At 29.7% G+C, this 14,669-nt stretch overlaps 1 protein-coding gene across 1 annotated transcript in view; it reads right to left on the bottom strand.

Moving 5' to 3' along the window:
* Window positions 1-14,669, bottom strand: part of LOC108689870 (glutamate-gated chloride channel) — a gene marked incomplete at its 5' end in the record, with an annotated part of 315,742 nt that overhangs the window by 259,365 nt on the left and 41,708 nt on the right. Inside the window, one exon of the mRNA XM_018196823.1 lies at window positions 12,865-12,929. Coding sequence (XP_018052312.1) covers window positions 12,865-12,929 — 65 coding nt within the window. The remainder of the gene's footprint in view (window positions 1-12,864; window positions 12,930-14,669) is intronic.

The following is a 14,669-nucleotide window of genomic DNA, read 5'->3' as shown; positions in this document are numbered from 1 at the left end:
TTAGAAGATATAAATACGTATACATACACATGTATATTGTATATAAAATTTAAATACATATATAATAAACGTAGAAAACTACAAATTTTTCTTATGACACCTTTCCAAGTTTTCATATACTGTATCGACAATTACTTATACATATGAGCATGGATTACGTATATACGCAAGCGTTAATAAGTAATTCTCGAAAATAATATGTTGTAATATAACTTTATTACATATAACTTTATTACATATGAATTTGTAAAAAAAGAATATCTTTAATTTGGTAAAAAAAAAATTAAAAATTTTTAAAAATTATGAGTGGTGGGGGTATTTTAAACAAAAAAATAAACAAAATTTTTGTTATCTATAACTTTAAAGTACTCTTGAAACTGCACACAACAACTTTAAAAAAATTTTTTTCTATCTTTTATACTTCCGACGAATTTATTCGCCTTGAAAAAAAAATACCGGTTTTTTTTAAAGGGGTGTTTCACCTCTTAAATATATCCTTAGCGCACGTATAAAAAAATATGTGTCCCTTAGATTTTCCTATTTACAACAACATATCTCATGGAGAATCAAATCGGTTCCGGACAATTGTGAATCTTCCATTGTGAAACATCATCAAACAAGAAAAAACGTATATAAATTATAGATTCAAATCAATTCTTCGTTTAACAACGAGAAAGAATAATTAATGTGATCAGAAAAGAAAGTCTAGTCAATAACTTAATGGTAACATTATTTCCAGTAAAGGTGTATTATATATACGAAAGATATATGTATATCCACGTGATGCAGAGCGAATAAATGGCTAATAAGAATTATAACTGTTATTAATAAATGTCGAAAAGTTGTACATATTGAGTTAATTTTTATAATAATTTGTGAAGTTAAACAAAATTATATAACATAACGTAAAAATTTTTTAAAAGTTTAAAAAGATAATATTATTATAATGTCGCAATATACAGTCATTTGTTAAAAAAGATCGTAAAAAATTATTGAAAAATTGTAGTTGTCAGATAAAATAATGCAATCACAATGATACAGCAGATGAAATAAAGTTCCATAATCTTTCTTTCTTTAACTTAATATCTTTATAATATGTAATATCGAATTTTCTTAATAATGATGTGAATGATTTTCATTGAACGGATAATAAATCGCAAATGCTACTGCTTATGGACGACGGTGTCGGATGAACAGAGGAACCAACAAGTCGTTAATGTTTTTGTTGTTAACAAAGACACTCAACATACAAACATATAGATCATTATCGAGAGATTCTGTATCTTTAAATTTATACCATTAACCTGCTCTTTCACATGTAATATTTTTGAAATAAATCTCTTATTGTAATTCGATTCTGGGTCTAATATTTTAATATTCTTCCAATTAAAACTGGTTATAATAAAACGAATGCTGTTATAACAGAATATCTGGATGAATCTTTCTTATTATTAATATGTTCATTTATTCTTGTATTGCGTTTTCTCCTAATCCTCTGTCCTACATAAGAAACAATCGTTACATAAAATCTTATACACTACGTTATTGTTGTCAAAAAATTCTTTCTTGTCTTTATGTACTTTAATAAATTTATTTAACTTGTTAATGCATCTGTAACCCACATCACAGGCTGCTTTATTAATCATACGCGTGGCAGATTGTGTAACACCGTGGATAAATGGAAGCACAAAGAATTTTTTCATATTAGTATTTTCTTAATTTTTTAATTGCTTTGCAATTCGGTCCTAGGAATTGAAATATTATTTTTTATATATTGCCACTGTTTATTAATGCTGTGGATTACGAGATCTTGAGGGACATTAGTAAATAAAGATGTAACATCTAACGGATTTAAGATGTCAGATTTATTGATTCTCCTTCCAGAAAGTTGCTTGAAAAGATCGAAACTGTTAGGCATTCCTCTAGGATTCTGTGGTATATTTTTGGTAATTATTTTATGCAAGAGCACAGCCAAGGGATACATGTTAATGGACGAGATAATAATTCTGAGTGGATGATTGTCTTTGTGAATTTTGCAAAGGCCATGTGCTAAAGGAAGACAGAGATCGGAGGAACGAAGAGATAGTTGTGTCCTTTCTGAAATGTAATCGCTGTCCAACCATTCTTTTAATATAACATTTAATTGTGCTATATCAAAAAAGGAATTGTGGAGGCGAGATCTATATCTCACGGCTATTAAGGACTTAGTATCGATACATTCCGTGAAATTGTAATAAAAGAATAATAAAGTTTATTGTAGTAGAATAGGTGAGTTCTAATCCACTATGTGTTAGTTCGTAGATGATGCATGTGAGTGTGTGAGGGAGTCAAGGAGGGGGAAGTGCCTCACAGATATTTGGAAGGGAGAAGCGCGTTACCAGATTTAGGTAAGGGAGAAAAGATTCGTTCCTTCTCTCTCATCCATTGCATTCTCTCTTTAGCCTATTGTCCTCTTTCTCTCCTACTCGACGGCCGCAGTTCTCTCTGTCCCGTTGCAATAGTATACTTGTATACTACTATAGTTCCATCTATTGATTGCGTTCAAGATTGAAAAAGACTTTATTGCGCAGTTTACAGAATTGTCTATACATGTATGTATATAAATTCACATCGAAATATTTAAGCAATAAAATCAGCTTTGATCGAGTATAGGATTTCTTTTACTTAATTGATGGAATTAAAATTTATTTGTCTAATTAAAGAAATTTTTATACGGTTTATAACGTATATTATATGCGCGCGCGCGCGCGCGTGTGTGTGTGTGTGTGTGTGTGTGTATATGTCATTTCTTGTTGAAGCTTCTTGTTGAAATTTATTAGCTTTTACAGAAACAAAAATCTTTTATAAATAAAATTAATATTTCCTGTAATTAAAAAAATAATTAAATATTATAAGATAAATGTACAAGAAAAAAGAACTAAATTAATATATATTTATATGGAATAAATTTAAAAACTGTATATAACTAATGTCACGGATTTATCGTTGTATTTGTATAAAATTTGTTATTGATCGCAATAATGAGACAGAACTATATTTTGCAGTAATTTAATTTTAATTCTATTGTAACAATGAATGTTGTTATTAAACAATTTGGTATTATGGTAATTAACATAGACTGTGTAAGAGCGTTCGAAGAAATAATATATTTATTTTTTAACAATTTTGGTTGATCAACAATGTTGGTCTCTTATAAAAAGAATTCATAACGTTTTTAACATTAAAGATACATGAATAACGAATTCTTCAAGATAATTTAGATTTCGGTAGCGAACGTTTGGAAACATTGAAACATATTATTCGCATTTATATATTTAGCATTATATACTTACTCATATATTTAGAATTTTTTTTTATTACGATTTGAAGATGCATCATCTGTAATATATTTAATATGAAATTTATTAATGTTAAAATATAGACGTAACAAATCTTAGAATTAAGTGAAAGAAACTCAGACTCAACTCGCGTTGAGAGATGTCATATAACCGGTTTTTTGCATTTAATAATAAAAAATTACATTATAGCTTGCGTATTTATAAAGCATTAATTTAAAGAATCTTTAATACAATATTGTAAGTAAATCTTCATTTTTTTGTCTACTTACATTCAGTAAGCGTGACAATATTCAATAACAGGGATATGTGTGTCTCTGGAATCGATTTAAAATCTCTTTAAAATATTGTTAAACGCAATGACATAAGGAAAACACGCTTTCTTAATGCATGCCTAATTTGATTGTTTGTTCAACAAGGATTTATCGTTGGAAGGAAATTTATCGTGAAGGAAGAAATAGAAGTTGAGAAACGGAGTTATTTTCTCATTACATTTTTACATGTCTCATATCATGGAATTTCTTGACAAAATCCGAAAAGGACTGCGCTTTCTGACTGAATGCTTGTCATCATGGATTGCATGAAGAATGATTCCGTACAACAGGTGAAATGCTTGATTACAATGGCTATAATTGATGTAGAAGAGAATGATGACAATAAGGCTCTCATATACGTTAAAGGATTTAAAAAACACGAATGGCTGAGGCTCCTGGATGCTGATTATGAAGATAGATTACGAAGGTAGATTCTTTATGTAATCTGGATATTACTAATACTGATGTAGAAAACATGTTAAGCATTATGCGTTACAAAATGTATTTAAAATATTCAACTGATGATCGCAATACTAGGAAAAAATGTATCAAGTTTAAAAATAAAGTATAAGATTTTTTTTTAAATATGTTTTTCTTCTTTTCCCGAAATTCATTTTTGAAAAGAAAATAGGAGCAGATAGATTTTATTATCGTTGGCGCCTTTAGATAAAAAAGTTTCGATATCGTTATATTTATTGTTATAATATGTGTTAATTTGGTATCCTTCGACCACGTCATAACTATTTTTCAATGTATAATATAAAAAAAAATATCCTCTCCATTTTAGGTATAAAAAAAATATGGAAGGGAACATTGTTTAAAAGAAGAACTCCTGGCAACGTTACCGCATCAGTCGTTCAAAGAGCTCCAAAAGAGTTCACACAGCTATTACTAATTATAAGTTCTCCGAGAAAAAATCTCAAGCCATGAACTGTTACGTTCCAATTCAATAGGATGTTGTGTACAAGAGACAGTAAGTTTATTTAATTTTATGAAATATTTGCTTATAACGTTATACGTTATTCATTTTTGCTTATACGTTATTCATTTTTGTAAGATCTATTTACATTTTCTTTTTTATTTACGTTTTCTTTCTTTTTCACAGTGCATTTTCTCAGACATCGTCAGTACATCTTCGAAATCTCACTATATGCCTCATATCTTGATGAGGAAATATGCATCGACAGTACAAGTTCTTGGTCATTGGGATCGTTGTGAGATCTATATCTCATGTGCAAATTGCGATTAGTGATAATCAAGGCAACCGCATGTTCATACCTCATGCATGTGGAAGACGTTAAGAGGCGTGCAGATATCGAGCGATTAATGCAGTCCTATTATCACTACCGATTCAAGATCTAAATATGGAACTTGTTAAAATATATGATACGAATAACGTGAAGTTAATGATACACTAAATGGTACATGTTTGTACATGAAATCAACAACTATTTCCTTATTTGAGCTTGAGCAGTATTGAAATGTGTTGAATATGTATTCTATAAACTGAGTCAATATACGCATGGTGTTAGTAAGAAATTCGAATATTTTGTGTAATTTTAAAGACAAAATTGTATTATTAATAAAAGCGATGCTGCAAATACTTTGTACAAAATTTATGATAAAAATTCTATTATAGAATGTGAACTAATAGTCAATGGTTTAGATTATATTGTACATACTGTATTACATGATAAATAAATGTATGTTAAAAAATATATTCTTTTCTTCTAAAATTATTTCATCTCTAGTCTCTTCGCCACTTCTTCTTCATATCTTCATAATAAAAGTTAAATTAATCAATAAGAAAGCTCGCTTGACCATTTATATTATATTGATAAAAAAAAATATTATCATAATTAGTATTACTAAGTTAGTATTACTAAGTTATATTATTAAAAATTATATTATTAAAAATAATATTATAAAAATATTATAATATAATTAGTTTCTAAATCGTAAAATCATCAATACCATATCTCATTAAAATCATAAATACCATATCTATTTAATTAAATCATGTGCAAGAAGAAAAGACAACACAGGAGAGCGAAATAATAAGGACTGCAACATATGAAACAGAGAGAACTGCGTCAGGCAATGAGGAGAGAGAAGACAATAGGTTAAAGAAAGATCGCAATAAGAGGGAGAAGTAACGGAAGTAACTTTCCCCTCTACCATGGATCCCGGTGACACGCTTCCTAACGTCTGTGAGACACTTCCCCCTCCTTGACTCACATATTACACACATACACACACACACACACACACACACACATACACACGCGCGCGCGCGCGCTCGCGCGTTAACTATAATAATAAAAAATTTTTTAATTATTTATTATACAATGAGCGCTGTGCCCATATAGCGTTGAATTTATACCGAAGGACTTCGAATTTCGCTCTAAAATTTTAAGGACATATTTTTAAAGAATTGTATTATCGATTTATGAAAAAAAAAAATCTACTTTTTTGACCCTCTAATGTAGGAGACTCCTTTAAGTGACACGCAATTTTTCTCGACTTAAAAATTAGCCAATACAAATTCCAAGATATATTAATAAGATAAATCGGGGGAAGATGGCACAAGAGGGAAAATAACTTTAATTATATTTTTGTCATAGAACATACATTAGCCATTTTGACTGCATAGAAGTATATAGTAGAAATATGTAAACAAAGCGCAATTATCAAAAAGTTCATGCTAATTGACATTAAAAAATGTTTAACAAAGTATGGAAAGGTAGGTCATAAAATATGCTCTTTATATAATATTTTTTATTTATTAATTATAATACATATTTGGTACTCTAATAACTAGATTTGTGCTTCGAGGCTTATTGTAAAATCGAACAAATGATATATGGTTTCGATCGGTAATCATGTTACTATAGATTATAATTTGTAATATTCTTATATATGCGTAAAAGTTGCAAATGAATATTTCTCTTACACTTGGGAATAAGATGACAGTAAATACAAAACACGATTGTTCTTGCTTGAAAAGTCATTAAAATTTTATGTATTAAAATTTTGGATGCTTTATATAATTTGAAATATTTTAAGTTATTGAAATGTTATTGAAGGGAATGCTGGAGTGACATTGAACTTGATCGATGTCGATAGTACAGATTTTTAAAATTCTAAATAAAAAAAGTCGATAATAGTGACATCTTTAATTCATTTCTTATATTATCGTTTTATCTCACTCAAACGCGTACATGTATCCTTATCTAACATATTGCAACGTCATTTCTTGCAAGATGCATTATACCTACTGCTAAATGCAATTATTGATTTGTTTACCTTTCCGAGTCTTCACACAGAGTTCGTATACACATCATTTGCAGATCGATATAAATCTTTCTTTTTAAGCTTTTTATTTTAATTTCATAAACTCAATATCGTTTGTACATGTAAAGTGCTGGTGCAAAACTACTGTTGTTTTGTCCATACAAGTTATAAAACTTTTATATTAAAGAAACATCTACATCAGGTGATAGCTCTACGAGTTAAAAAAATGTAAATTTTTAACTTTTTTTCGAATTTAGTATAAAGTTCACTGCAGCACCATCAAATTTTACGTTTCTACTTTAATCCTGTAAAAGGATTTTTTACTCCATTCAGTAAATTCGGAGATTTATATCGATCTGCAAAGTCTCGATAATTTGATCACTTCAACATCTCTTTAAATGAATAAAAGTATTGTCCAATTTACTTCTTAAATAATTTTCTTTTATATTTCTTTTATATTATGTTTTATCATACTTTTGTATGTTTTTATAGCTTAAATTCTTGATTATGGACTGTAAATAAATAAAATATGCAAATTTATATTGTATTACATTATTTAATTGTTTGTAACATCTTCTCCCATAAGAGGCTTCTTATCCATATACACTCATTCCCAAAAATAACGGTACACTAAAAGTTTGGGAAAATTTTACCAAATTTTAAATGATCATAACTTGATAGACAATGAACATAAAATTATGTTTAAAAATGCAAAATGAAATTTAAAATGTCTACTACTTTAAAAATATTTGAATGAGAATTGTACAGAATTATTTTCAAAATAGCGGATGACAAAGTGAGAAAATGCAAAATTGGTAATCAAAAGTCCATGTTTACGATGATGCATGATGTAAATTAGATATCACAGCAACGGGACAATACATACGTGAAAGAAGACTATAGAATTTTATCTTTAAATCACTTTTTAATCAAGTTCGATACAATAATTTTTCGTTAAGTTGTTCTGAATTTAAGATACTGCTGTCATTAGCTCAACTTGATGATTGTAATTTTTTCTAATATGAACTATATGGAGTTTGATTCGGAACGTCATCGTGTATATGTGTATATGTATGTGTACATATATGCGCGCGCGCGCGCGCGCGCGCGTGTGTGTGTGTGTGTGTGTGTGTGTGTGTGTGTTAATGTTAAGAACGTTCTCCGAAAAATCCATTTTCTTAGATTTTTCTGAAACTTACAGAAAAAGCTTGTTTTAGTGTCCTGAACATATATGCTTTAAAACTCAATACTCGGAGCGAGATTAAAAATCGAAGTATTCCACTTCAACGTTGAAATGTTTAGATAGGATCCCTATCTAAAGCTTATTTAAAAATGTTCTTTTTATTTATTGTAAAAAAAGATTTTCTTAATAATTTTATGAAACAATGGGATATAAAACTTGATATCATAAGGAATAATATGAAATTTGAATATGACTTCTGGTATTTGTTTTTAAGAAATCATTGAGCAAAGTAACTCCGCTATTTTTTCGACTGGCGGCAGTAGCGAAGGGAGACATTGACTTGGCAACATCATATATGTTCAATATGCGGTGCGCGAAAAACAGAAAGCCCATACTTTCAGAAAATTTGATTGAGTAACATGGAATTTTTACAATTAATTAATAATATCATGTTAATTATTAAACAATTATTAAACAATAATGATACTGTCCTTCTGCCAATGTACTGAAATGAGATGATTACATGCAATATCTCACAGTTAAAACTCTAGCATTTTCTCACATCTTTCTTTTTAGTAAAACGGCCGCTTTTATTCCGAGGATTCGACATTGTTTACGATGTTTATAACCTCATTAATTCAACACACAAATATCATAAAACTTATAGTAAATGGAGCCAGAATAGTCTATCTAAGCAATGAGTAGAAGGTGTGAGCAATATCTGAGAGACAGAAGATGTATGTTTCTGTAGTATTTCTATCCTGCTCAGTGATTTTTCTTTTTTCTGCGCATGTGTCAAGTGAGGAGCGATCGCGAATTCTCTTTTTAACTTACTGTCATTGAGCAGGATAGAAAGATATTCACAGTTCGACGGCTGTATTCCTCTTCCATTTACTATAAGTTCTATGACGAGTATAAAGAATGTAGGAGCAAAAAAAACGCGAAGCAAGAATGTAGCGTTGCCACTCCACACGGAGTAATACAGTGAGATCATTTTTGCGCTTCTGCGCATAAGGGATAGAACGAAAGAGCGGAGTGGTACTCAACTAATATTTTCTGTATGGGGCGACTGCGTGGATGTGAGTAAACTTTAGATTGAGCACAATTGCAGTCGGCGAACGTAAGGTGTATGCGTGTGCATGTCGTATGCGCGCGCGTCCTTATTAATCTTGAAAATTTGGAGTTTTATAAAACGTTGACAATCATTCGAAGATGATTTTTTTAAGAGTTATTTTTTAAGAGTTTATATATTTTCAAATTTTATAAGAATGCTTACAGAACACCCATTGGGTTTTAAATATTTTCAGAACGCTTATAAAATGCAGTGTGTGTGTGTGTGTGTGTGTGTGTGTGTGTGTGTGTATGTGTGTATATGTATGTATGTATGTATCATTTTAAAGTTCTGTAATGCTAAAACAACGCTTTTCAAAGGATGCTCAGTAAACGCTGATGCAGAGAATTCAGTCGTCTGTTAGACTTTTCAAAAATAGCAAACTTTTTTTAATATCATAAGCCTTTTTATTCGTTCAACAAATGCTGTTTCAATGTGACAGATTATTGAGTCTCAGTAAATGTTTTGTAAGGCGTTTACGCTTAAAGACGATCAAGAAACATTTTCCTCAACTCCATAGCATAAGCATTTTTCCTTCGTTTAGCAAACATTCTACATATCCAATTTTTAAGTAGTGCACAACATTGCCACTAAAGGGACACAGTGAAATTCAATTTCTCGCATTTAAAAAACTATATCAAATAGAACAAAGGACGCAGTATAATAAGATTTCTCAGTAAAAAATTTTATATCTTTTTTTTTATAAAATCTTTATGTTCAGCAGATTCAACATTTATTTGAACTGAACGTTCATATAAACGTCAAACAAACATTCATGAAACTTTTTATTTTTGTCAGGGAAGAAGTACGGATCGTAAATGAAATAAAATGTGCATCAGGAGGTCGTACACACTATTAATATATATGCACAAACGCATGCACGCAGCCACACACATATACAAACATGAGATCAGATTCCTGTCACGTCCATGATGTTGACTCTGGATAACGCTAAAACCAGAACGCGTATGCGCGCGCATATGCTCATATATGCATATGTAAGTATACATATACAATAACGTTTCAAACTCTATACCCTTCATATTGGGAAGAAGATAAAAAAGCGATTTAAAGATAAAATTCTATATTTTCACGTATTGTCCCGTTAAGCTGTGATATCTGATTCACACCATGCATCATCGCAAACTTAAACTTTTAATTATCAATTTTGCATTTTCTCACTTTGTCATCCGCCATTTTAAAAATAGTGACCCATTGCAATTTTCATTTAAATATTCTTAAAGTAGACATTTAAAATTTCATTTTGCATTTTGAAACATATTTTTATCTTCATTTTTTATCAAGTTATGATCATTTGAAGTTTAGGAAAATTTTTTCAAATTTTTAGTGTACTTTTTTTTGTTATTGAGTATATATAGGTAAAAGATGCCACTTTTAAAGGACATGACATATCAATTTTTCCACTTATATAAATAGAATATTAAAAATTTAATTTATTAATTTTTATAAAAGAGAAAGCTTATTTTTTTCGAAGATTAATGCAATAAAATGAAGAAGAATATTCATTCAAGAATAAAGGCTTAAGTGTGGCGTCTTCTCCCGATTTATCTTTACGTATTATGGGATATTTTTTTTCAAGACTATTGAATTGTGAAAAAGAAGATTCAAATTGTCGAAACAAATTTCATCTGTGTTTCTCAATAGAATCGCAATTATAAATGTAAAATTATATGCATATCAAATCAACTCTCAAGATTCGTTTAATGAACTATTCTATGTTTCAAGATTGGTTTCAACTGAATTTCTCACGAAGAAAAATACGACTGTAAATACGGAACATAGTTTTTTAATTAGTTTTGCGTGCATTTCATTTATTTATTTATTTACTTATTTATTTATTTATTCAGTGATTGTTTGAATGTCTAGTTTTGGTCTTTAACCTTGAGCCCATATTGAAGATTTTTAACACAAAAATGATTGAATTTGATGGAGTACTTCAACGTTTTGGAGACGTCAAGAGCGCGAGTCATCTGTCTACTGCAAGGCCTATTGGTTTGCTAATCTGCTAATTTGGCTGCAAGGCAGGTTGTCCTTAAGGAGCGCCGTGCTAGATTGGAGGGGCAGGCGCATTTTGGCCTTGCGGACTCTACCATAGGTTCTTATGTCCTGGAGGATGAACTGGCTGCTAATTTTGAACGTATAGTCAATGAGCAAAGAGATCATGAGCGCATTGACTGCAATATGTATAGTACTCATAATAATAATATAGTACCCAGCTGCTGTTCCTGTGTTAGCGGTTCTTGGCATTTTCATGTCAGAAGTATTTGACCACCTCATCCGGAAGGATATTAAAGCACTTCCTTCAAGAAGATTAACTATAGCGGCCCCTTGGGAATATGTAAGACTATGTTTCTAGAGATTACATATATGTAATATATAATATGTAAGACTATGTTTCTCGAATTGACTTTCTATTTCTCCACCAGGAATCCTTAGTATCCCACCAGTACTCGATATTCATTCTCAATAGCCTAATAGCAGTGAAGGAATATATCGATTGCATCTTCTAGATCTACCGGAGCCCAGACGCACAAAACCTCCTAGGATATTCCTATAGCGAGAGAACATTCGAGTCTATCTGGTTTTGTCAACATTTCTTTTCAAAGTATCCTAATCGAGAGAGAGAACCCATTCAACTAAGTTGCGATTGATCATTAGCCATAGCGACCTAGAATTTTTTTGCTACAAGCTTTGCCGTAAGAGGCTGATACAACGTGATCAAAAGGATCCTTTTGTCCTGATAACATCTCCTGATTCAACGCGCCGCTTAGCTAGTCATGAATCATAAACTATGCAGTTCATTAGAGTAACAAGAGGAATGTAATATAGTCTCGCTGAAATCATACTTAGATCAGGATACTTAGATCATACAAATGTTGCCATAGCACAAAGAGGTGGTACAACCATAGGAAACATTAGGAATGCAGAGTCAACAAATCACCGTCGCCGTTAGGTTTTTCTTAGTATCCAGCCCAATCAAACTCCTCTCTTTCTTTCTTTCTGCATGCTGTATGCCATATATAATCGCATTTGTCAGAGCGAATAGTAATCTCCAATCTATCATTGTTAGAACGACTGTTGCATTAATATAGAAATACTATTAACTTATAAAGCTTTTTAGGCTCTCATAGAGATATTATCTTCAAGATATTATCTCTAGAACATTTGCGGATTATCCTATTTTCATCCATCATTAATGCCAACGTTTTGTTTTTAATGTATTTTGTATTTAATGAGGGACATTTCGTTGAATTTTACCGTTTACTTCATTAGCGAAGAGTGCACTGATATTGTTAATAGCGTTACTGTTAACTTACTTTACCCAAATATATGTATGTATACATAAATAACTACAGGGTCTGAATTAATTTTTTAGAGAAATATCTTTTTTATTTCATAAATTTCGAATTTTTCAAGTTAGTTAGTTGTTCCACTTCTGCTCATTTTATCAATCGATTAAGAGACTTTATCAGTCTTTATAAAAAAAGATGAACTTTGTATTTTTAAATTTGTGCTATTCTTTAATATTGAATCTTTAATATCATAATTGAGTATTATATTACTTTTTTTATGAACATGATTAAGATATATTTATATTTATATTACCAGACTGGACTCATCAGGAGAAGCTAAGCTTAACAGCAATACGCTCACATTCACAGTCAACGTTCCTGAAACAATAAATAAGTATAATTTTATTTGCTACATTTTGGATTTTCCGATCGATCATATTGCAAAGCTATATTAACATTCATTTTTTAAATTAATATAAAAAAATTATTTTTATAAGGCTGCAATAATAACAGATTTTTTTAAACACCTCTCATAAATAAAAGGAATATGACATTAAGCCAAACATCATACAGCAATACTTTACAATTGAATCATGTTATAACGGTAAAAATTTTATTTAATAAATTATTCTATCAGTTATACACATGTTGTTGCTTATATTTAATAGACTTCGTATTTTTATATAGGTACATATGGGACATTTAAAGCATTACAAGCTATAATCCCTAAAAATACGCATCGAATAAAAAATATATTCAGACAAAAGTTTCATATGTGAGAGGGGGACATAAAATGATATCATTGAATTGATTCTGAGTAGCGATATTAAAGTCAAGGCACAGTAATTTTGAAATTAAAAAAAATATAATTTCTATTTTTTATTACATATTCTTGGAGTTTAATTTTTTAAAATACTATAGTGAAACTTCTTGATTGAGTATTTTTCAAGATATGAATTGTTAAAATTTATAACATTTTTCACTGGCAAAACTAGTGCGCACTCAATGCATATTAAAGCTATTGTACACTAACTTAATCTAAATATAAAAGTGAGATATCTCAATTAATAAAATATCCAATATATATTTTATCAAATACCACAATAAAATGTATTGAAGATTTCACAATTTAATTCGTTTCTACATTTTTATTAAATCATCGAAACATCGCAGTAAGGTGGATGGGGGATTAGCATCAGGATTGCGCAGATTGCAGAAGAGTTTAATTTTAATTTATGTATTTCATTGAGAATGCCTTAAATCAAGTCGAAACGCGTATGAAATTATATGTATGTCTAACAAAAGAGACAATAGAAATTTATATCTAATATTATTGTATATTAGCGCACTAATTACCGCGTTGATTGCTACTTTTCTGAATTTTTTGGTACTTTAATTTGTTAATTTTTATTAAACGTACTTTTTAACCTTGATTTATACAATGGCTTTAAAGTGCGTATGCCAATTCTGCCAGTGAAAAACGCTATTAAATATCGCCCGCATTAACAAGGTTCGACTGATGTGATTAAAACCTCTTAAATTTGTTCATGTCATAATCTTGATAATATTTATCAAAGTCAAGGTCATTGAAAGTTATTCTTTATATTTAAATTTTCACGTAAAAAATGACCACCAGTAGCATTAATTTTAATTAACAGATGTTATCAAATTTATGATCCTGAATAATATTTATGATGTTTTAGCTATCAGTCGGGCACTTTGGATAATGATAGTGTCGGTAGTATTATAATTTTCAAATTTTATAACTTAAAAAGTATTTAATAAAAAATATTTTATTATAATGTTTTGAAAAGCTCTCGAGATATGCTATGAAAATATGCAATAAAAAATGAAGAGTTCTATTTAAAAAATTCAAAGTGACTATTCTGTGTAAAACAAATTTATTTAGAGTAATTTGTACTTCTCGATGTGTATTAAACATTGTATTGAAAAGAATGTTAGCATTGCAAGTTACAGATCGATCGGTACAAAACATACATTCGCATGTATGGAAATCGTACAATCCAATTTCTATACAATTATATGTATGTAAAATGCAGTCTTATACAAAAATTAGATGTCTCTAAGTGCATTTACAATTGTTTTTATTATATATAT

Source organism: Atta colombica, unplaced genomic scaffold, assembly GCF_001594045.1.
Source record: "Atta colombica isolate Treedump-2 unplaced genomic scaffold, Acol1.0 scaffold28, whole genome shotgun sequence".
In the NCBI taxonomy this organism is placed as follows: domain Eukaryota; kingdom Metazoa; phylum Arthropoda; class Insecta; order Hymenoptera; family Formicidae; genus Atta; species Atta colombica.
The sequence above is the reverse complement of the archived record's forward strand: the minus strand, read 5'-3'. Positions and strand labels throughout refer to the sequence as shown.